The following is a 25,263-nucleotide window of genomic DNA, read 5'->3' as shown; positions in this document are numbered from 1 at the left end:
GACTCCTGGCTCTCCTCTCATTTTTGAGTTTAGCCCTGGAACAGAGCAGGCCTCTGCATTGTGCTGTGCCACTGAATCTTGATGCAGTGCAAAATCTGGGGCAGCTCTAGGGTCAGCAGTGGCAGGCTGTTGACTGCAGTGATGCCTGGCAGTGCAGAGGTACCAGCAGATACTACTGATACATTCCACTCAGCAGCCTATGGGTAGAGAAACTGAAGAATCTATTTCAAAGCACATGCTATAGATATCTGGATCCTCCCTCAGGTAAAAGTCCTGCAGGTGATTTGGCCAGGTAGCACCTCAGAAGAGTCTACAGATGCCAAAAGAGAATGTGGTACTACAATCCAATGTCCTTATTGATGGATATTTGTGCTGAGGATGGCTACCATCAATAAGGGGTACAGATGGCCAGATACAGAAAGCCAAGCAGCAAGCATGAAGACAACTGATGAAAACAAGGCATGTGATGATGAGGACAAAGTATTTCTGTTTCTCAGGCTATATTTAATGAATGAGCCAAATAATTGTGTTTGGCAATGTAATGAGAGGCAATATAGTCAAAATCCTGCATGGTCTGTTACAACAGAGACCAAAGAATGGGTTCAGTCTACTTTGGCCACCACTCCACACACCAGCAATTGTGGAGTTCAGAACTCCTTTTACTGTCTAAGTAACACGAGCATTTGCTTATTGCTGCTCAGTGCTGGTCTTCAGGGCAACCCTGAATTGCACTTACGATCAATCATTGTGATGGTGCTGTCTTCAACCACTTCACTCGTCATGTCTGCAGAATGCACCTTGATGGACACCAGGTATCGCTTGTGGGGAACAAGGGTCATAATATTAAGCAGAGATTTGTCTTTTTCTATCCTTTTAGAAAATTCCACTTCACGGGTGTCCATCTTCTTGCACTCAACGCTATACCCATCAAAATCAGAATCGGGAGGAGTCCAGGAACACGCGATGGCAGTAGAGGTTTGGGGCCGACAGTGAAGGCTTTGTATCTTGTCTGGCTCTAGAGAAATGTTAAGAAGTTGAAACTCAGTGGGAAAAGGGACAGGTGTCACACACTCTCTGCTCACACTACAGCTCCTAGATTCTGCATCAACCATCAGATCAGAACAGGAGGCTGGGAGTCAGAATTCCCAGTTATCCTGCAAATGTGTGCTGCCTGATTATTATGTAAGGCTGTCTAACTCATTTTAGCCATCTGAAATCAGATCTAGCAACATCTGCCCCATTAGCATTGTGAAGCTCCAGTAATTAATTCTGAAAACAAGGAAAAGATTTCAATCCTACTTGATGAAGTCTTACATGAACAGCAACACCACAAAGAAATGGATTTCTAGAAAGTTGTTACAACTTATTTGGAGGCTTCATGTGGTCACTTATATCAGTAAATACTGATACTGTCATCTCATGACTGATCTGGTTTCCTGGGCAGCATGTCCAGGATATGTCCATATTACTCAAACACAACATAGAAATATGCTTCATCCATGTAATATGGGAGCAACATTTATATCATGTAACCTGTAACAAAGACAGGATTTCAGTCTCAGATGGCAGACATCTACATTTAAGTGATTAAGTACAGGAGAAATTTTAATTATTATGCTGTATTAAAGAGTATATAGCTTACTAAACATAGATGTCAATTTACAGCTGAATCCTACCCCAAATAACATGAGGATTTGCCACTACTCAGTTATTTTTACAATTTCATCTCACTTTTTCAAATCAGCCTTTTACTGAAGTTGCTAGAGACAGCTAGAGATGAAACAGATTCACAGACATGGGCAGAAATGCAGAGCAGTGAAACACTGATTCCAGTTTCAAATCTAGTACAGCACAGTTTCTTTCATCCCTCCTGTCTTACCATTCAGAAACATGATTATTTCAATATACTACTATCAGAGAAGTTTGGATATTCAACCTTATTTTACCCCTGAAACAGACTGATTCAGTCTCTGCAACCAAACAGCTTGACTCTGGATGTGAAGATTATAAATGTATGTCCATTATCAGTCTTTAAACAGCTGACCTTGCACACAGCAAGAGCTTAGAATCTAGCTGAATTCATCACTGTCATTCATGAATTTATTAATGGAAATTACTGATTGCAGAAGGAATTCATAATATTTTACAGTTTTGCATCTTCTTCAGCTGAGTGTTAGGGTGCAAGGGAAATTTTTACTTACTTGTTCTCACAGTTGCAGACTGTGACTGGCTGTATGTCTTCCAGCTGTCGCCACTGACAGTTCTGACTCTGAACTCATAGAGCCTCCCTGGTCGCAGGCCATAGATGATGCGTACTTTAGATTTGCTGCTGCTGTAGGGATTGAATACTGTGAGGGGATCCTTTGGAAGCCACTGCACCTCAAAATCATCATAGTCTGTCCAGTCTGGAGGACCCAGCCAAGTGATTGATAAAGAAGTGTTTGCAACATCGGTAAATGACACAGTGTTAGGAGGCCTGGGTGCTATGCAGAAAGGGGGGAAAAAAGGAGAGAAGAAAAAGAGATTCTTAACAAATTTTTACACAAGACAAATAAAATGAAACATGGATTATTTTCTTCATGCATCACAAAGTAGTTTGTATTATCTGATATACAAAGCCCGTTACTGCACCTGTGCTGATGATGGTGACTTTCACAGTTGTAAAATATTCCTGAGCCTTTGAAAGAAAAACAGCGCTGACTGCTTTTCTTTCACATTCCATTGTTTTAATGCTCTTAAGGTTATCCGTCATCTTTATACCTTCAATGACTCATAATAAATCCTCCCTCAGAACAAGTCTGTTGCATAGTTGTGAACTAATGAATTCAAACAGATGGGACAAAAAAAAAATCCCATACCTGTTCTTCCTTCAGCATTTGCTGTGTTGGTCAGCTCACCACTGTGAGTCACCACGACCAAAGTATACTTTCTGCCAGGAACAAGCCCCTGGAAATGCCACTCTTCCAGATCTTTCATTTGCTCAGTTTCTTTCTGTGTCCCATTTGGGTTGTAAAGATTCAGCTCATAGAAGTCAACATCTCCTGCTGCTGGACCCCAAGTGAACCACAGACTGTCTGTCATGTTTCGGTTGGATGCCTTGAGACCAACAACTGGGGCTGGTACTGAAAAAAAGAAGGAATGAATATTACTTTATGTAGAACATCCTTTGGGTGAGAAGAAGCAAAAAGGTCAAGCAGACCTTATATCTGTCCTGTAATGATAGTAATTTTATAAACCAGACAGCCACCACAGCTGGCTGAAAAGCATAAAGCATATCTCAGATGCTTCCTTTACTATTTTGAATTGCCACTGTTACCAAAAGAGGTTGCAATGTTTATAATGGACAGTTTTGCAAATATGAAGCCGCTTTTTCCTAGTCAGTATTTGGAAACACCCATTTCTGAGGTAGCTGAAAAATTGCACCTACTTGCAGACGTAGTCCCACAGATGGGTTCCTATATGGTGCTGCAGGAGAATAAAGAAAGGTGACACAGAATGCCACAGCTGCTAGAGCTGCTTAGAAAGCCGCTTCCCACATGTGGCTGAACAAACACAGAGCTGCAGCCAGAGCTTCCCATGGGAAACAAGTTTTATTTCACTGGTAGACTGGCTATCCTATTAACCCTACTTGCTTTGCCTTTTTGCTTTTTCCACTCAGGCCAATATTGCTTTTAGGATGGGAGACAGCCATTTTCCTGCTTAGGGAGCGTACACTGGGATGTCTTTCTTCTGACATGAGCTCCTGGGAACTGTTGTAGGGCTCTTCATTTTTCCTGCTGTAACTCCATCATTCAGAATTTATCTTTTCCTATCTAATGCTTTTTACATATTAGACACGATTTGGATACTTCTAATAGTTGCTCTAATCTAGTATGAGCATCAGACTCAGACCAGCTCACTGGTATCCCCCATGAGCACTACACTGGAGACAGATAGTTTTCTTAGATGTCCTTGCCTGTTCTTCCATAGACAGATGACTCATTAGTGAGGTTTCCACTGTGTGTAACAATGACCATTCGATACATCCTGCCTTGATGCAGGTTCTGGAACGAACACTGCTGGAGATGCTTCTCTCCTGAAATCCTGTCATGAAGGGACTTGTCTGGATTGTACAGGAAGATGTCATACGAATCGAGCTCCCCTTGAGAGGTGGTCCAGCTGAAGGACAGTCGGTCAGTGGTGTTCTCTGTGACTTTCAGATTTGTAACAGCTGCTGGAACTGAAAAGAAGGTAAGAGTACATATCAGAGCCTAGGCACTAAGCTGAATCTTTAATAAGCTCATGGCTGTAACACATTTCAATTAAGTCACAAGTAGCTAAGTAATATCAACAGCAACTGTCAGAAACAAGAGGAGAGCTTTTATGAAATGCCATTGAGTCTCTCCAATACAGTATTTTTATTTCCCAGAAGGCCTGATTCTCTAGACCATGCTTACAGAGAACTGTCCATTATCTTCTACTAGAAGCTATAAATCAGTAAAGACTGCAAGCAAGACTCTGCAAGGCCTTGAATTTAGAAGTGTGTATTCACATCAAATCCCAGACTAAGAACCTTGAGACTGTGAATTAAAAATTTGATGACAATAAAGCATTCAGGTATATCCACAAAAGACAGAGGGAAGCATTCAGCATTTTGGTTTAATATCCTTATTATGAACCACGGTCACAATATTATGATAATAAAGTTCAGATTCACATACAAAGCATGAATTAGGAAAAATGATGCATAAACATCCAGAGTCTGTACCTTACCAGAATCTTTGTAGAATCAAAATATACAGATGGTTCATGTATTTAATGATATCTGACTGAGGGAAACATAAGTAAACCAAGATGTTCTAATTACCTGTTCGGCCAAAAGTTTCTGCACGCTTACTGAAGAGTCCACCACTGACTGTCAAAACTTGTATTTTATACTTCTTGCCAGCTAGTAAATCTTCAAATTTGTGTTGTTTGGCAGTAGCTGGCTCTGATTTGTTACTCAGGAGGATTCCTTGCTCGCTCAAGAGAAGAATGTCATATCTTTCGGCTACACCAGGAGCTTTCTGCCAGGTTACTAACAAGGAATGACTGCTGTATGCATGATGGGCTAATAATTCCTGGACAGAGGCTGGAACTGGAAGCAACAATTAAAGGCAGGATATTACCAGGTGAAATACAGACCATTCAATATACAAATCTGAATAAAGTAATTAACAGAACATAACTCTATATATTTTCAGGTTCACTCATGGGAAAAGAAATGTCTGTGCATATGTTTATGTAAACAACTAATTCCTAGACATAAATACAAACAGATGAAGTTACAGAGCATCGTGGGTGGATATCTGAACCAGGAATGGAGAAGCAACAGATATATACAGACTATCATGAAAAGATGGAGAAGGAGAGTGAAATGAACCAACTGAAACAGTTAAGAAAGGAATATGAAAACTAAAGGAGTGGTAAATTGGTGCAAAAGAGTAGCCCAGAATAGAAAATGTTAGCCAGCAGCTGCTGCACAAAAGTCAAGGCCATAGATAACAAATGCAGGTGCTAAAGAGAGAGGATACATTAAAAACAAGGTATTGCATTGTTTTGTATGTTCTGACACCCTGGACACTGGGGCAATATGTTGTCTAACAAGCCTTGACCATGCAATAGGGTCGGCTAGAACACAATACTTGCCTACATGGAGTGGATGTATGTGTCAGATGGGTACAGGCATAGGAAATGAGAGGGATGGAACTGCATTCATCCTATGAAGGAAGACACTGGGCTGGATTAGAATTCCATGCACATTCACCCAGGTAAAGCAACTGAAATGACACATCTCACTAGTATTAACAGACCCATGCCAACATCATGACTCATGCTTTGAGATAAGAACTTCCCATGAGTGTGAATGTCCCCATGCCCTATGGTACATTCATAAACATTATTAAACATTATCAAACAAGGGTCAGTCTATGGGAAGATAAAATGCAACTTTCTCGTCGTCTCAAGCAAAACATACTTGTTCTCCCAAAAGCAGCTAAGCTGTTGTGCAAGGTGCCACTGTTAGATTGCACCAACACCCGGTACTGCTCCCCAGCTTCCAACTTGTGAAACATGTGCTCAGAGATGTGTTTGGAGACACTCTGAGAATCAAGTTGATGGTTTTGTTGAAATATAGTCACTGTGTAGGAATCAACATCTCCACCTCCAGGGGTCCAGCTCACTTTCAGACTGTTTGTCATGCCATTAGGTGACACATGAATGTTTCGGACCTTGCTTGGAACTGGAAAAAAACAGGGAACAAAAAGGCACCTGCTCACAAATTTCCTGTTTGACTCAGGCTTCCTAATTTCTACCTATTTTATGGCCACAAAAAAGTGATTCAAAAGAGAAAGATCATTTACAGGTACAAATAATGTCATTCATGGGTAAACATAAGTAAAGTTGTAAACATTTGTGTGGGATTATTAGAAACACAGTTCTATGTGTAATCTCCCTCTTGTCCATATGATGCCTTAAAATCACCTCAAAAAATGAAGGCTCTTTAGGTACCCTCAGTTAGTTAGTAATTTCTCCATCATTTTCTCAATCATTCACTTCAGGTAGGTAAACAGAGGTGTAAAATAAGTAAGTGATTTAACTAGAGACACTAAGCAAACAACTGGCATGCATGGGAATAGCAGAAACCTAAATGCTGACATCTCAATACAAATCAGATTGTCTGCCAACAATCAAGTGTTAGTAAATGCGACACTTTTTTATTAAGCATGGGTGTTGGCTAGGGTGATTTTCAACGAGATCTGCTGTCTCTGAGCCAGTGTTACATAAACTTGAATATAATCATGGCTCACCCTTGATTTTGAGTGGTTCATTCTAGAAAAGCCTAAACACATTTTAAATACCACATTATTTCTTACTTGTCAGGCCTTCTATGAAAGTAGCACGCTGTGCATCTCCACTGATGGTCAAAACAAGAATCTTGTATAGACGTCCTGGAGTCAGAGCTGTGAACCAATACTCCTCAATAGTGTTCTCAAGGAAAATGGGTGGGAAGATCTTCATATCATTGAAGAGGAGCTGAATCTCATACTTATCAACATCCCCCTCAGCCTTTGACCAAGTTACCTGCAGATCTTCTGTGCTTCTGTTACTAAGAGTCAGTTCCTTCACTGACTCTGGCACTGAAGAAGTGAGAAGAAAAATGGGAAACTTCTCAGTACTTACTAACAGATCACAGCAAAAAGCTAGTAGCTCTGAAGTCATCCTTCTGAGCTACAATTCTTCATGCAGTTCCCTTGAGAAAGCAGTAGATTGCACTTATTTGGGTAGTTTACACCCCATCTAACACTGGAAGGTCCCATTTCAGAACAGATGTCCACAATTTATCAGCATAAAAATAAGAAATAAATAATAATGTAGCCTGCAGAGAGTTCACCTAGCCAACAAAAACTGAGTAAGATCTGCACGTACAACAAAGACAGAGAAAAGAGGCCTGAGCTAGTGCCAAGTCAAGGCAATCCATCTGTGTGATGCAGCACCACAATCCAGTTTCCAACTTGTGCCAGACACAGATGAGTTATTTTTGCCCCATGCTACATCTTTGTTAATAAACTGAGTTTCTCAGCATGGCTTCTTAACTCACACATGGTGCAAGGTGAAGATTGCACCCAGATCCCTGCTAGCTCCCAGCCAGCCACCTTACCACTCTTGCCCCATGCTCTCCAATTCCAGTGCTTGGGGTAGTTTGAATAGACTGAGGTCTGGTCTATCTTCTGTCCTATCTATTTCCATGACCAGAGAAAACTGTTTAGTACATTCTGGCATAATTTAATGATAAATACTAAGCTCATGTGGAAAATTGTACAACTGTTTTTTTTGGCTTTTAATGTTTCAAGATTTGCTTTCCAATTGAACAGCACAGGTCTCTCACTTTTTGCTTGTTTGTAACATAAACACTGGTAATAAACTAAATACTGCTTTCTTTTATTATTTGAAATAATACACATTCAAAGAGTCAGAGTCAACATTCTATGTTAAAAATCATATGAGATTTTTGTTCCTGGGTTTGGTAAATAAAAAAAAAAAATACCCTGGGTTGTCTCAGAATGTTTCCAGGGTGCTTACTTACTTGTTCTGCCATAGACTCTTTCACTGGTTTCGTATGTCCCACTCCTTGTGCTGACCGTGACACTGTACTGCCTCCCTGGGACCAGACTGGTGAACACACATTCATTTTCATTCTTTGGGACACTTTTTGTTTGGATGAAATCATTGTTGTTCCTGATGGTCACTTCATAATTATCAAAATATCCAGATGCATGTAACCAGGACACCTTCAAGTAGTCACTTCTGGCTGAATTGCTGACAGTAAGTCCCTGGACACTTGAAGGGACTGAAAGAAAAAAAAAAAGCAGAAACTTCCTGAAGTTACCAGAGTTGTGGCAGAGAGCTGTATTTGTGGTAGTTAGCAGACTTTTGTGAGGAAGTTGCAAAAAAAACAGCAATGTGGATTTAAGTAATAAAGTAGTAGCTGCACTTTCCAGGCTGCTTTACATCTTATGACAATAAAATTATTTGCCTTTCTAATTTTTGGTCTTATGGAACTTGCTCCATTTTTTGAAGAGTAGTGAGTTCCATGGACAAACACTGATCCAAAATTTGGTTCTCATCCTTTTGTGGCTGTTCCTTGGATTTTCACTAAGATCATGAGAAGACTAAAATTGCACCAACTTGATACTCTTTGTTATTTTAACACCCTTTACAATCTTTCTTTTGTTTTACTGGTTTACCAAGTGTAAAGTCTAATTTTTTTCCATTTTTGAGAAAGTTTTAAAAGGTCCTCCATCATTATTGCCATCTTTTTCTGAGATTTCTCTATTCCTGTTATAATATCCTTGAAAATTGCATGACCAAAACCATAGATACATGTGTTACATTACCAAAACCAATTGACATGGGTGTTACTCATGATGAGTGACACCTCACTAATATTTTACTAATTAGCCCATCCTTCTCTGTTCTTTCAGTGCCTGAGTAACTTTCTGAGGAGATGCTCTGCAGGATATACTTGAAGGGCCACATAGAGGCATAAAGGGCAGGACAACACATTTGAGCCAAAACTGACACATTATTTCTGTTCACTCATAAGGACTGACATTTCTTTCATTCATACTAAAGTATTTTTGCATGAAACAAAGCAGCAACAGGGGCATAAGAATAAAACGAAGTCTATAAAGCTGTAATTTCATGGCTTGACCCTCCAACCCCTAGTCATGCATCCCAGTTTGGTCAGCTATTGATAAATCATTGGTAATGGCCATTACCAACATTAGCCATTACCAACAGAACAATGTTTACAGTGACTGTACTTGCCCAGAGCCTCTCTTTACCTGTTCGTTCCTGGCTGAGGGAGTAGTTTTCATACTTTCCACTCTTGGTGGTTATCATCACATCGTAAAGTGTCCCAGGAGTAAGGCTGCTGAAGGAGCATTCACTGAATGATTTGGAAATGGTGAGAGTCTGAACAATCTTGTCATCATGAGAGAGTGTTACCAAATAACTGTCTACATCTCCAGAAGCTGGCAGCCAAGAAACACTGAGGTAGTCACTCCGACCTGAGTTATTTACTGTTACTCCAGTCACGCTGGAAGGAACTGTGCAATACAGAGGAAAAAACAAACAAAAAAAGCATTTACTAGCCACTTTTTATTGTTGTGAGTATCCCTGTAATGCCATCCCCTGCAAAATAAGCAGTCTGGGACTCCTGAGAAGTTCTGCACTGACTGCCTCTCAGCAACATTCATCTCCTTTTTTAAATACAGTGAAGGAAATTGTCCTTGGTGGCCTGATCCCAGCATTTCTAAAATCCTAGAAGCTGAGTTATCCTCTCAAATTGCCATTCCTCAGTAACGACAATAACTGGTGAGGCTGGGTAAGAGGCTGAGGCCTACAGCTGAATGTTTCATTTCCAGTGGGTTCTCTGACGCCTAGTGGACAAAACACGAATACCACTTGTTTTTCAAGCCAGCAAGGTGAGCTTAAAGGCTCTGCATTGCCAGAACTATCATCACTCAGGTACAAAATTCAGTTTTTGCAGGGACAGAACTTAGACATAATGAACTTCCAAATTTTAACTGGACTCTGTTGGACTGAACTTACTTATCTCAGCAGAGGGGCTGGCCAACAGCTGTCCGAGTCAATCCCCCTCCCACCATGATTTTACAAAATACACTACTCTACTTTAAGCCTTTTAGTATTATTCTTCTCCATTTTTTTTCAGATTTGTTTGGCCTTTTCACCTGAAAATAGTGGTTTTCAAGGAGAACATTGCAGAAAACTGCAAAATGCCTGGCCTTTGCCAAATTCACATTACAGGTAAAATTGCACTATGTTGCCAAATTTTCCCTCTAAATATCCACAGAACTAGTATTACATTTCATGACTCTTTAAACCTAAAGAATTTGATGCAACAGTAAATCTTGTTCTATGAAGTACAGAAGGACCCCATAATAACTAATTAGCCCTGGTGGACATTCTTTGATGCTGGATTAAAGAAAAAGAATGAGTTGTGAGAAACTGAGACACAAATTCACCCTACCACCTTTAGGCAGGTTCTTGGCACACATAAGTAAGGAGCAATCATACTACACCACCACCACATAGCCAATGGAACAAGAAAGTCCCTTCCAAGGAGTGATTTGCCCAGACAGTTGCTCATTACTCTCAGGGCATACTTTTGTCTTTGTTACAGAGTGATCCTGCTGTAGAGTTCCCACTGCACTGAGAGCAGTTAGCTCTCTGAAGCTGTATTTACACAAATCTGCATGACAGTGTGCACATATGGAGCTGTACGGATGAAATTCCTGTTTTTCTGAATTCTCAGTGTAGTGGCTTAAACACAAGACCATTCTCTTAGATAAATTCAACTATCAAAAAGTGTGCTGGAGTGTTTTCCTTTTTACCTGTTCTTTCCTCTGCAATTGTTTGCCTTGAAGATATTCCTCCACTGACAGTGGTGACAACAACTGAATAGAGTCCTCCAGGTTTCAGGGCATAGAAATGATATCTGTTAGTTTCACTGGGAACAGTTTCATTTTTAATGACAACATTCTCATGAATCAGTAGCACTTGGTATGAGTCTACATCTCCCAGTGCTCTTGTCCAGTTGGTGAACAAGCTGTTGGTTGATCCCTGACTTGACACAGTCAGACCTGTCACTTGGGCTGGCACTGAAAAGGAAATTGTCATACTGTTACTGAGGAGAAACAAAATAAAACAAAACAGAATCCCCCAAAGAACACAAGTTTAGTCACACTGAGGAAGTGCATCAAAAGAACATTCCAATTTGCAGCCAGACTCAACAGGACTAAAAATACTTTAACTGGGGACTGCTTCCTGTCTGGGATGTGGTCTATGGGAAACTAACTAAGACGCAGAAAGGTCTTTCAGCCTTTAGCACAACTTTTCTCAGACAGATGAAAATGATTCAAGATCAGGGAACTGGAAGAGATGGCATTTTATGAATACCATTAAATAAATGCCATCCATTTAGGAAATCATTCAGGGTTTTTGATGACTACTTCAAATATAGTCTGTGCCTTTAATTTTCCCTTTCCTCTCCCATTCCCAATCTTTAATTTCTAATAAATGGCAAACTTGTTTGAAGAATACCTCAGGCATAGTCATCTATTCTGTGTCAGACCCTTTAATTTTGAGGATAACGGAAATGCATGGTTATGGTTTAACTTTTTATGTAAGAAGATCTGCAGGATAGCAACTTTTATAGCATCAAAAGATGAATTGTTAAACAAACATAACATTTATCCAAGCATAAGCTCATCAACTTAGCAAGACCAAAAAGGATCAAGAAATAACAAAGGAATGTAATATGCAGCACAAATTTTTCACCCAATCCTCTTTTTTAATATGGTTTGACAATATTTGGTCAAAGCAAGGAAATACAAATACTTCTAAAGATTTCTTTTTACATGACCAAGCACAACGGAAATAAAGAAGACTCTAACTTTATAAAATGTGAATGCACTCTTCCGCTCTTGTTTTTTATCAGCCTTTTTGCACACATAGTATTGGTTTAGTAATCATTAACAAAAGCTAGAAAGTTAGGCACAAAGCTGAAGAAAATGCAAAGTTGACAAAAAACTCGATCAAAAATCCTTCCAGTTTTATAATGTTCTCATAATATAGCTAGCTCCAACAAGACACTAAAATGTCATATTTCTGTGCTGAATGCTCATTTCAGTGCTCTTTGCAAGTAAGGCCTACTTCTGTCATGTTTACAGCAATATTTTTAAGCCTAGTAAGCTGTCCTGCTGCAAGGAAGAATCAGAGGTTTGGAATGCTTATTAAAACCTATGTTCTAGCTAAATAATGTTTGTTCTTTATAACTAACTTTGAATGTAATATTGACACACAATCAGTGCCTGATGTGTTTTCAAGCATTGACTCATACTAGTGAAGTGGGACCTTTATGGTTGAATAGGTCCCCTAAAGGGGTATAAGTCAGATGGAAGTGAAATTCCAGCTATCTAATAACATAACAGAGAAATCGAAGTATAAGCTAAACTTCTCAGGTCTTGGAAAGAGTTATAAAATTTAAGTAAGGACCACCATCAACCCTAGGAATGCTTCGATTCAAACACAAGCAGCTTATTTTTCCCTGTGCTGTGCAAGGCCAGAGCTACATTTTAAAACTTTGTTTGCACTGGAGAATGTTTAAGTCAGTGCTTAAGCAGAGTAAAGCAACCTGTATGGTTTAAAACTTGCACGTGTGCACAAAATCAGCACCCTGCAGGGGTGAGAATGGGACCTTCCTTGTGACACAGTCATCATCCTCAGTAACAAACACATATTCTGAAATCAGAAGAGCAAAAAGATTAGAAACACATCTTCAGGTTCACATATGTGACCTTGTGTCTGTCAACCTTGGAATGTTCCCCCTAAAGTAACATTTTCCTGTGTGGTGATGTTTCTCTTTTTCCCAGATGATGGATGCTTTGCATCAAGGAAGTGACCCTCCTGAAAATACACAATGAAAATGGTTCTTCTTAAATGGAATCTTGTGCTAATGTAGATTGACTAGATATGACATAATATTTCAGAAATCTGTTTTGCTAGGAATTACACATCTATTTTCCAAAAATCTTGAATAAATACAGCAAGATAACTGACAGTCAGAAATTAGAGACTCAGACATGTAACTTTTTTACTGAGGAAACAAACATAAGATCAAGACTTTTGAGATTTAGACACCGAGTTAATTAAGTTCACTGCAAAGCAAAAAGAAAATTGTTAATGGTTGACAGAAGTAAAGATTAAAACAGTTTGATAAGATGATACCTGTTCTTCCTTCTACTGAAGTCCAGTTGCTTAAAGTCCCACTAATGGTAGTGATGATTGCTGTGTATTTCCTTCCAGGTATCAAGTCAGTGAAAGTGAATTCCTTAGCTTCTTTTGCAAGTCCTTTTTTTACAATAGGGAGCTCACTGACTTCCAGGGAAACCACATAGCTGTCCCATTCTGCAACAGGGGTCATCCACATGACACTAAGTGAAGTTTCATTAGCATGCTTCACACGGAGTTGGAGAACAGGCTCTGGAGCTGGAAAAGCACACAGATACGACAACAAGAACAGAACTATGTGGTGAGCACACATGCCCTATCTCAAGCTGTTGTAAGAAATGTGTTCTGTAAGACAGAAATGTGACAGCAACAGAGTATCTGCAATCAAGTGGAGATTCTTTACCTTTTTCTAGGAAGCCATCGTTACAAATCTAGTATTTGTGCCCCTCATCCAGTGAAGGACTGTTAGCAGCAGACTTCAGCAATGCACTATGGCTGTAATGCTTAGGTTTAAACTTACACCAGGATATATATTTTAGTGCAAATGGAAACACAGGGAAGTCAGCGAACTTCCTCTTGAACTCTAGGTGCTGAACAGGGATATAAGACATTTGTACTATAAATCAGACCTACAACAATGTACTTCTAACAAACAAGGATGCAAATTATAGGGTCAGAGTGACATTGATTTTGCTTTGATTTATACCTAAGTCAAGCTGAGAGACACTTCAAACCTAGAGGGGCATAAAAGCAAGAATTTGATCAGTGAATTTCTCTGTGTGTTCATGTGTGTCTGTGCCTGCATACCCAGCAAGCACGTCTTGCGCAATATAGTCCCTGATCTGATTTTGTCCCTGTCACATTGAAATATAACTCACTTTCCAAGTCTGTGGGTTAATGTAAGAGAAAACTGAAAACTGACAACCACAACATGGCCTAATACCTGTACTTCATAACAGACACATTATGCACCTCACTGTAGGTCAAACACAGTCATGATACACCCATTGCTGGATATTATTAAACAGACCATGTTTTAATCACAGAATCATAGAATCACTTAGGTTGGAAAAGACCTCTAAAATCATTGGGTCCAACTATTAATCACTTAGCTGAGTCAATTAAAAGTAACACCATAAGGTTAAATTAGTTGCAACATATGTCAAAATAAGGAAGATGAGACTGTATCTTTCTCTGATCAAGTTTGCTACAAGTTAGAGAAAGCTTCAGTTCTTTAGCTTCTACGGGTCTTTCTGTTGCGCAAAATTAACAAAATTAAGTTCTCGGGGAATGACAGGTAAGGGTATAGTAGAAAAGGCAGGCTGCAGGAAGGGTGAGGATAAAGTAGAATGGCACTCTCCTATCTGACATTTTTCAGTCAAGTAAGGCTTGAGCCTTGCCTGTTATTCCTACTCCAAGTCTTCCTTTCATCTGAATTGCACTTATTCTGCATTCACTGAGCAGAAATTCTAACAATTATATAAGAATTATTTTTTAAGTTTGAAGCAAATCAGATGCAGCTTTGACTAACACACTGCAAAAGAATTCCACTCATGTCCCTGCAGGGTATATCCGTTTCCTTTGGGAACAAAGGCTTGAACAAACTAAGCCATTTTCTTTATGGAGCACAAAAATAAGAACTGGGATGTTAAAGGACAGCCATACTAAGATACACCTTCACCATATGGTTAATATTCTTTACACAGACTGGCAAAGAAACATACTGATGAACAATACAGGAAGGCCCAGAGTGCTTTCTTTAAGACCTTTATAGGGTGCCCTACAATTAGCTACAAAAGATAGCAGTGAAATGAACATGTAATGTAACACCTGAGTCATGACAGAATCGTGATATAGTTCCCATAGCTTTCACTAACACAACATTTATTACAAAAGTAATCCCGAAAATTATCTCAGTAGTTTACAAAGGGAGCTCCTTTTTACTGTATTAATAGTGAAATTAATTTGTGGATTCCCAAGTACTCTTCCATTGCTCACAGAGCTGAACACTTTGCACTCTCACAGTGCCTGGACAAGCATGCTGACCTGTTCTTCCTGTGCAACTCGTCTTGCTCTGCAAATCGCCGCTCTCCACAATGACTTCCACGCTGTACTCCCTGCCTGGGATGAGGCCCACATCACGGACGAGGTACTCGGTGCTGTCCTTGCCGAGGGTGGTGTTGAGCACCAGGGCTGAGCGGTTCCACAGGAGCAGGTGGTACCTCTCCCAGTCTCCCGCAGGGGGCACCCAGGTCACTCGCAGAGACCGCGGCCAGCCACTAGCACCCGCCTGCAGCTCCAAAACTTTCTGGGGAACTGGAGAAAGAGAAAGCAAAAAAGCAATTCTGAAGTGGGGTATTTCTGGTGAGATGTAAATGTACTGGCAAAACCTGTCTCGCAGCACAGCTATTGTACGAGTGCTTGGACTAGCTAGAGCAATGTGAGTTATCTTGTTGCAAAGGTTGGCTTTCATTTTAAACACAATTTTTACTCTTCCCCACAAAAACCACTCACTTATTTTCCTGCTGGTTTCTGACATCAGAAATGGGCAGCCCGTCTTAGGGCACCCCTGTACACTTCTTGGATGCCCCTTGCAGTTTTCAGTCAGGTTCCCTGTTGTTTCCTGCACTTAAGCTCACTTAGAAACTATCAATTTTTCACTGCTAACATTCAAACTTCAATCTCTATCAGCCCAATTCTGGTACCAGCAGCAGAAATGCAAAGCCTAATGACTTCTTTCACAGAAATAGATTCTTCCACCTTGTATGCCCTAATTCCTCCCAACTGTAAAAGGCACTGCGGTTAAGACAATGGTCTATTAAAGCATCCACTCCATCCTGTCCTGTATTTCAAGGATCCTGAATTTACAAGCCTAACCTTCTCCTGTCTAACTGTATGCTCCTGCAGGTCACATTGGAACACTGAAGATTTCTGATTTTCATGGAATAATTAAATATTAGCCAGACCAAGCAGAGATTAGAGGGCAGATGCAGACCCTTAGGACAGGATACCTGTAAGCTTCATGTTAAGATACTCAGAGATCAGCACTGGAGCCCTGAGACCATCCACAAGTATTAGCTACATAACTACAAGTCTAGCATCATGTTCTTATGCTTTATCTAGCTTAGTTAATATTTAATTGATCAGTAGGATCAATTAGTAGCAGAGGATTGAAACCTCTTTACTAGCATCACAAAATACTCACCGGTTTCACTTCCCATGGGCATAGCTGGCTATCAGACCTAGAACTCCCATATGCCAGTGAATATGGGAAATGTGTTTCAATTTCTGAGTGAGTGGATAAAAGCACACAGTGTATTGTTAGGAAGCACAGATGAACTTACATCATAACAGATTAAGTTCAGCCTTATCAGGCTGACTGGACATCATTATACCCTAATGGCACAAAGTTTCGGTCTCGGAGATGTCTGTATTTCTTACTACAACATTTCTTGCCTGGTTCTGCTGCACCCTCTCAATACACAGCAATGTGTATTATGTTCTTGGGCACCTGGCTCTCTCAGTGAATTACAGAGGGACCTCAAGAGTCTAATCTCTTCAGCATCTGTAGACCTGACAGTCTGGACTTATGAATATATCGTTACTCCACAGAGCTTCTGCTGGAGTGACTGTTTTCAAAGCTCTTGATGTCTGTGGTAGAGGAAGGAATTGCTTATGATCAGCATCCTTGGAAATAGGATTTGTAATCCTAAACTTTGAAAGCACAGGGTCTAGGTCACAAAGCTGGGGATCAGTGTTGTTAAATGAGGGCCTGAAGTTCTCCCTTTAGATTGAAATGGTAATCTTAAAGGACTTTAATGGTAGGTTAAACAAACATAACAGACATGCATATAAACTAGTCCAGCTTTGTACTTTCTGGACATGAAAGACTTCTAGGGCTCTTCCAGCCTGCACTGAGAATGGGGTATCAGCCAGGTATGTCAAGGATGTGACTTTCACATGAGATGTTTAATTGTAGACAATAGATATGTACTAAAACAAATACTCTGCTCTCATACACACACATTTTCTCCCTTTGGGTTCGGAGTCTACTAGATATTTATGCATTCTTCACCGAGTTCAGGTTTTTTTTTACCATTTAACTTTTGCTCAAGCTAGACTGGTGTGGAAGAGATGACACACCTCTAGGGCCAGTAACACTGTGGGAGAATGATGAAGGATTTTTCAGGTTCAGAACTCATACAAAAGATACCTGAAAGAAAATTATTACTTCGAAGAATTATTTATCGAAAGATAAAAAACTCATAACTCGGCTGTATCTCAGCTGCCACATGCCTTTGTTAATCCACGCTGCTTGTAGTAAAGAAATCTGAGACATAATCATTTCTGGTTTGTAGATTTGTCTGGAAGAAGGAATAAGACTAGACCTTGCAAAATTACTTTAAAGTCTGTAAATAATTTGACTACATGCATACTTCCCCATAATGTAAATCAGTTTATGTAGTACGCTGAGCTGAATTCAAGACAACAAAGTTGGTCAGACGTGCAGTAGTATGCAACAGTTTTGTAACAGACTCACTCAACTATGAAGTCCAACAAAAATTCACAACTGTTGCCTGCTCCCAAGATATGCAGGAGCTGCTTTTGGCGGTCAGATTAACTGTTGCCACAGAGTCAGCAGGGGGTATTCCTGAAACAATATTGTGCTCTAAATCTCATTTTGCCTGGAATCCAAATAACTTTGTCTCTTACAATGATTTGCTACAAGGCCAGTGTAGGCAAAAATTAGTTACAATGTTCTTACTGAAGCAGAAGACTTACATGTCCTCCCAGTTGCCATCCGATCGGTGAACAGCTCACCACTGATTGTGCGGGCAGTAACCTGATACAGACGTCCTGGAGTCAGCTTGTCAAACTGTGTCTCTGTGACTGGTGGCTGCACACTTTTGACTTCTTTAACTGATCCAAGATGAGACAGAGTGATATTATAGAAATTGAGGTTTCCTGAAGGTCTTCTCCACTTAACTTTTAAAGCATCTAAACTGCCATCGTTAGTCACCATCAAATCTAAGACTTCAGCTGGGGCTAAAAAAAGAAAGAGAATAAAATACAACTACCACAAAACATATAAGACCTGCTGCCTCCCAAACTCCCATAGTTAAGTTTTGATTTTGAATAGTTATATGAAGTGGAGTATGAATGATTTTGCTGAACAGTGAAGACTGGTCACAGTGCACATCACTTTCCAAAATCACTTCCCTAAATGCCTCCCATGCAAAACCACCACATTTGATAAGATTTCCGTAAAAGAAATTGCATCTTACTCTTCCCAGAAATTAAGGAGAACAAAGGCATGACCCATTTTTTCCCTACACAAGTGTTTTAACCATTGGACTCTAGTAGGATGTCATCTTATCATTATCTCTATGACCACAGAACTCCAGCCCGAAAAATGTTCCTGGAAAAAAAAATTCTATAACTCTAATTCTTTGAATCAGTATTTCTTTGTGAAAAGAAAAAAATCCTGATAATCCCCAAAAACCCATATTAAACCCACCAACTAGGCAAACAAAAACCCCAAACAACCCAAACCACCATTTGATATTGCAATTCTTAACCTACTTTACATTTTTTTTCTGCTTCCCTTTCACACTTTTTCTACTTTCATTTTAGCCTCTAAGTTGTTGCAGTGGTAACTTAGGGAATTAAATAAGCTTATGGTGTCTCTAACTTGGAACACAAATCACATATTATTCTGAAATATGTCCTATAATGCTATTAGGTTATGGCCTTAGCTTCTTGTTTTGTTGTGATGAATTCTGAAATCATACCTGTCCTGATTGTTTGAAAACTGCTGCTCTCCAATCCTGCAGCCTGGGTTATGATAGAGAGGTTATACAGGTGGCCTGCTGTAAGTCCTAAAAAGGTGTAGGAGGTAAGGGAGCCTTCCTGGTGAATCTCATGAACTGGCACATGATTATCCAGCAACAGCAGCCTGTAATGATCCACATGTCCAGAGCCAGAAGACCACGAAACGTGGATAGTGTCTGTCTTAACACTGACCTGAATATTTTTCACAGGAGATGGCACTGTTGGTATAAAAAGGACACATGCTTAAGGTCTAATGGTTATCTCCATCATTTCAGCAATTTTAAATAGATTTAATCTTGGAATATGTTTGGTTTCTTCAGGATTACTGAAAACCCAACCCCAAATATACAATAAAATGAGACTCTATTCTTAGCAAACAATTCATTATGTCAGCCAGAGATTCATACATTATTTCTACTTATAAATAAGTAGAAATAATAGATACTTCATAAATATATATATATATATATATATATAGCCATGTAGAAGAATTATACCAATTTGCTAATTTCAAAACGCAGAAGTACAGAATACTGTAAGTGGTTTTACTTAGATGAACTACAGGAAAAGAAGTCCTACCAGTGGATCCACTAATGTGAAGTTCTGGGGTAGTCTTATTTCCAGCAACAGCACTGAGGACAATGCTGTATTTATTCCCAGGAATGAGACCGGAAAATGTATTTTCTGTTTTTGAAATTCTTCCTGGTATGGAGACTTCTTGTATCTTTTTATTATCACGATCAAGTAATACTAGGTTATACATGTCCACCTTTCCTGAGGAAGGATCCCATTGAACCTGCAAGCTTGTGAGTGTCGTTTTTTCCTTATTAATTTCCAAACGAGACGGTGGCAAGGGATCTGCAGTTAGGAAAAAAACCCAGAAAACATAAACCATTTCTTGCTTTGGCATTATCTGAAATTTTACACAGCAGCACAAGAAATCTTCCAAAACTCTCCCTTTATCATCATCATGCTGCCAATACTTTTCTCCTTCTATTTATAAACACTGTACATTGAAGCCAGTCTACAAGAGAGTCTTGAAGAATTCAGAAATATTACTTGTATGTATTTGCACACACTCACACAGACATGCACATAGCAAAACACTTCCACTGTGGATGTATATTGCAAGCTTGGAAACCTGCTTGCAGTAAACTCTAGTAAAACTCTAACAACTTTAGTAAGAAACAGCAAACATGTAAACCCAGCAAATTAAACTCAGTGCCTCAGTGTAATGTAGCTTTATAGATGGCAGCAACAGCTTTCATTTCCTAGCACTCACCCTAAACACTTTATCAGTTAAGGGTATGAGCGTTTATACAATTTTAAGGGCAATGATCTTTTGTTTTTAGTATTAGCTTCAACAACTTCAAACATTCTGATAGAACATGCTTCTGCTCAGTTGTAGTTCTGTTCATAAAAATTTAAAAAAACCAAAATAGTACATTGGATATACCTTAAGGAACTAATATTGTAATTACTTCTCTGAAACTCTCAACATTCATTATGTTGTTTATTAAGAAGCTCTCCAGTAAAATCACCTGTGAAATAAGATCCATTCTAAAGGAAAGATAAACTGACCAAACCTAAAGAATCTGGTTGATTTTTTTCTCTAGATGCATTTCATCACTCACAAGAATTCATGCAAACCACACAGAATGTATTACATGTTGATGTACTAAGGTATTGACATTTGTGTCTTCCAAAAAGGCTAAGCAAATACTTGTTAAGAAGATATCATGAAACAACTCAAAGCAGTGAAATCAAGCCTTCATAAGTTGGGACGTTAAAATTTCCCGACAATTTAGGAATAAATTTGCCTACCACAAGAGTACACTCTGTGCTACTCTTTCTTAGCATCAGACCAGGAGTGTAAGGTGCATCCAGACTGAGAACTGTGGTCTCTGTATGAACAGCACCTCAAACACAGAAGAACAAGACTATTTTTCCAATACAGTAATTGCTGCTTGGTTCCCTGAACAAAGAAGACAAAAAAATGTCAATCACACTAAGTTAAAAATGCAATGTAAAGGCTGCAAAGATGAAGTTGAACCTACCTCCCACCTACAAATACATAAGTAGGAGGGCCTTAGCAGCCTTTAAGCTGCTTTTTCTTCAAATTCTGGATTATGTGGAAGGTTTAATCACTTCCTACAAAGCTCTGCTGAGAACAGAGTAGTGCCAAGTTTTAGTGGTATACTTTGTCAACCAAATACATTAGGAATGTTAAGGAAGCATTTCCTTCCTTGGAAACATTAAAAAACTGACTGGACATGGTCCTGGGCAACCAGACCCAGGTGGCCCTGCTTGAACCAGGTTCTTGGACCAGATGACCTCCAGAGATCCCCTCCAACCTCAACCTCTCTGTGGCTCTGAAAGCACTGTGTCCCTTTGAACCTATGTCTCTGCTTAAATTCAGATTCTTCCTTTGGACCACAGAGATGTTAGTGCTCTTCAGAAAGAGATGAAAATTAAACGAATTGATTTACAAAATCAATCAATAAAAGTAACTATCTTTTCTTGACCACTTTCTTAAAGGCCAAACTAAGTCTGCTTAAATCTGAAAAAGAAGAAAGTAATATTAAAGACCAAGCACATCAAACTTCAGGCCAAATAGTTAAAACTTCACCCAGTTACAGCAACTGAAACATGAGGTTTTAATGAAAAGTGTCAGGAAATCTTAACAATAGGCTTGACTACCAGCTCCACCTATAATATATACTAAGCCACCAAAGACTATTATGTTGGCAAAAGTGAATAGTGGGGGTATAATCTTGTTCCTTGAAGGCAATTGTTCTAATCCGAAAGGTCAGACTTTGGAAGTCAGAAATAAATTCCAGCACTATATATGGTCAGATGCACAGCCAGCTGAAAAAGTTTTAATTTGACTGACATTGAGAGAACAGTCATGATAACTATCAAGAAGTTTAACCCTCTATCTGACTAAGTTAGGACAAGGTCAACAGTTCTTTAGTCCTGCAAAAGTAATCACCATTGCGATCCATATTATTTGCCAAAGTTGACAAAAAAGATATCTGCATTTTCAGAAGCACTTTTACTGTCCTGGGTAATCTGTCTCCTAAGGTGCATGAGCAAAGAAGAAAGTTGCGTGCCTAGAAGGTGAAGTTCAGAAATTCAGACTTTATCTAATCTATCTGGTCCAGAAAACAAAACACTCAGTGCTTTGTACATCCGCTAGAACAAAGGAACAATGAGACTGGGAAGTGCCTGGGCTGAAAGAGCCCTGGATGGAAACAAACACTTAAAAAACCATTTACATTGTTAGACAAGTCTCTGTTGGCAACGATACAACACAGATATATCACAGAAATAAAATATTTTCATCAAGATATTTTTATACCATTTGACACTATACAAATTAACGTCCCCTGGTCTACAAAGGCATCTTCCAGAGACTTAATGGTCTTTGAATTATATTGCAACTCCATTTTCACTTCTGGGGAAGAGGATATGCTTTCTCTGCACAGCTGCTGCAGATCCAATTTACAGATATGGCTATGTCAAACTCCAGCGACATGACTCCCAGATACAGCCTGTAAGCACAGAAACACACCTGCCTTATGCAGGAGAAAACAAAAACAGCTGGGAGGTATGAGCCCAGGACTTAGTAACGGGGAATTCCTGCCAGTCTCAGTTACCTTCCTACCACATTTTTTCCTACCTTTCCCTCTTCATAAAACAGTAACCTACTTCATAAGGACTTTTCTGAAGATTAAGTAAAGAGGGTTGATTTCATTGTCTTTACTAAGCACAAATATCCATTTCTTTGGGATGATATGCAAATTAGAGAATCTTTAAAATACGGTTATTTATTTTCTTCTTGTACTCTGCCTTTGAAATGATGATCATAACCATTAGATGATTACAGATGATAGGATTATACAGCCTATAGTTAGAGCCATGTCACGTGTTGTTCCTACAGATGGCTAATAAATCAAATTTGTCCCAAATAACTTGAAATTTACAGGAGTGAACACATGACCTGCGTATGCTTAGAAAGTTACATATTACAATGAAAAACCACTCTAACAGTTGTGTCTTCGAAGATAAAATTCTATCTTCTTTTCATTCAAATATTTAATGGATTTTCTAACAAAAAATTATTTACCTATAGTTCTCTCAGTACAGGAGGCTTGAATTGGATAGTCACATAATACAGCACTGCAATATTTTTGTAGACAAAGATTCTGAAAATGGCATTTATAAGTCCATTTTAGAAGACATAGTTGAAAGTGGGGTAATTGCAAAATTCTTTTCCATGGCTCTCTAGACCAGTATCTCAACTCTGTATTTCAATTCTGAATTGAAATTTATAAATTTAACTGTAATTTAGGATCTATTCATATACTACTATTTTTACCTAGACCTAATCATTCACTGAAATATAGTTATACTGGTGCACAGACATTTGGAGATTTGAGAACTTAAAATGTATCTTACTTATAATTGAGAAAGACAAAATCCTACCATCTTTTGCTGTACATCAATTCTTAATCATAGAAATAGTTTTATTGAGAAAACAATATAACATGAAAGGACTGACAGGTGCATATCCCAGCTTTACAATGTCAGCAGCATGCTGACTAGTTGTATGGTTTTATGTGCTGTTTAATGTGCATATATATATATATATATAACTTAGAAAAACCCCAACAAATTGTAAATATTAATATGAAGCAAATATGCATACTTGTGCCCACTGACATCTGTAATCTCAGTTTTGCAGTGGAAAATTTATCTGTAGTTAAGAGCTGATAATTGTGTTATCAGCTTTTTCTTCCTTTCCTATTCTACCAAAACAGCACAAATGTCCCCACTCTGTGTGTTTCCATGCCTATATATACATGGCTTATGAAGTGCATATGTGACTGTATTTTCCATCATTTTGGATGACCTATTTTAGTTCTGCTCTACAGGATTAAATACTTGCTGTTTTAAATTTACAACCCACAGACCAAAATTTCTCGAGTAAAAAGAGTCACTTTAGAGGATTAGTGTGGATTCTTGTACCACTATTTCATACATCATTAGACTTAAGATCTATGTATCCACAAGGGAAATAGAAGCTGCTTCTCCAAGAAAAGATTCACAAGGGAATCTGGTGTTACTTGAGAGTTTATGGAATCTTCTCGAGCTGCACAATTATTCTATCAGACTATGAAACTTGCAAACAACATAGACCATGATTTTAATGTAACATTATATACTCAAAAGGCCAATATGGTCCTCTCCAACCTTTTACATTACTACTGCAACTGTGGCATGCATTATTCATTGCTTTCACCATGAGTTCCCAGTCAGAAAACATCACACTCAAAATTTAACCAAATGTTTTGGATTTTATGTGCTTAGCGACTCAAGTACTTTGTATAAGGAACTTGATGAAGACTAAACTCAGAACTGGCACACAAAGATTTTTACAGGATTGAATATGAGCAAAAAGGTAGTTTCTGAACTAGGCATACAAACAAACCTGTAACATTCTCACACTTTCTCATGTGTATTTATTTTATCAAGACAATACAGATGTTCAAACATCTTTTTGCAAAAATAAAACACATGAGATGGGATTCCTTTCATTTCACCAACTACACTTCAGCTTTCTGGTTTAACCTAGCCTTCTTTGATAGCCAGTGGAGAAAGCACCTTCAATGGACAGCTTAGCCCATCTTCCTTAGAAAAAGAGCTCAGGAAGGGAACCTCACTGACCAAGGTCAGACATTGTGGTTTTAGATGGCCCATAACTCAGTTCCACTGCCAGTGAAATTGGTAGAAATTTTGTTTACAATATGGCTGGAAAGACTGTTTATACTTCCATATTCACAGGACAATTTCCAGGAACGCATGCCTATGGACATTCAGGTTCAGTAGATAGTAAACTAAAACTACTGTCATCAAGTTACAAAGAACAGGTGAAAAAGAGCTTCCATGAAATTGGTTTAAAATGCTGCCCCTAGTGGAAACATAAGAGGAATAATCCTCCCTCATTCTGCATTGAAAAGCTCAGTATGGACAATACACCATGGGTTGTTCACAGGCATAATTTAGAAAAATTCTTTAGAAAAAAAAATAAAT

The 25,263-nt window shown here is 39.0% G+C and overlaps 1 protein-coding gene across 3 annotated transcripts in view; it reads right to left on the bottom strand.

Annotated features, from left to right (window-relative positions):
• PTPRB (protein tyrosine phosphatase receptor type B) overlaps positions 1 to 25,263 on the bottom strand; it is a 62,695-nt gene that overhangs the window by 20,039 nt on the left and 17,393 nt on the right. For 2 of the 3 annotated variants that reach the window (XM_054631318.2, XM_077178828.1), the window contains 15 exons: positions 19,747 to 20,025; positions 19,128 to 19,385; positions 18,118 to 18,381; positions 15,382 to 15,651; positions 13,333 to 13,593; positions 10,938 to 11,204; positions 9,366 to 9,629; positions 8,105 to 8,368; positions 6,894 to 7,157; positions 5,996 to 6,259; positions 4,847 to 5,116; positions 3,956 to 4,219; positions 2,859 to 3,122; positions 2,202 to 2,483; positions 737 to 1,015 (listed from right to left, as the gene is read on the bottom strand). In XM_054631318.2, the coding sequence (XP_054487293.2) occupies positions 737 to 1,015; positions 2,202 to 2,483; positions 2,859 to 3,122; positions 3,956 to 4,219; positions 4,847 to 5,116; positions 5,996 to 6,259; positions 6,894 to 7,157; positions 8,105 to 8,368; positions 9,366 to 9,629; positions 10,938 to 11,204; positions 13,333 to 13,593; positions 15,382 to 15,651; positions 18,118 to 18,381; positions 19,128 to 19,385; positions 19,747 to 20,025 (4,014 nt within the window). The remainder of the gene's footprint in view (positions 1 to 736; positions 1,016 to 2,201; positions 2,484 to 2,858; positions 3,123 to 3,955; positions 4,220 to 4,846; positions 5,117 to 5,995; positions 6,260 to 6,893; positions 7,158 to 8,104; positions 8,369 to 9,365; positions 9,630 to 10,937; positions 11,205 to 13,332; positions 13,594 to 15,381; positions 15,652 to 18,117; positions 18,382 to 19,127; positions 19,386 to 19,746; positions 20,026 to 25,263) is intronic. The other variant, XM_077178829.1, reaches the window with a different exon arrangement.

This window comes from Agelaius phoeniceus, chromosome 5 (genome assembly GCF_051311805.1).
Source record: "Agelaius phoeniceus isolate bAgePho1 chromosome 5, bAgePho1.hap1, whole genome shotgun sequence".
Classification (NCBI taxonomy): domain Eukaryota; kingdom Metazoa; phylum Chordata; class Aves; order Passeriformes; family Icteridae; genus Agelaius; species Agelaius phoeniceus.
The sequence above is the reverse complement of the archived record's forward strand: the minus strand, read 5'-3'. Positions and strand labels throughout refer to the sequence as shown.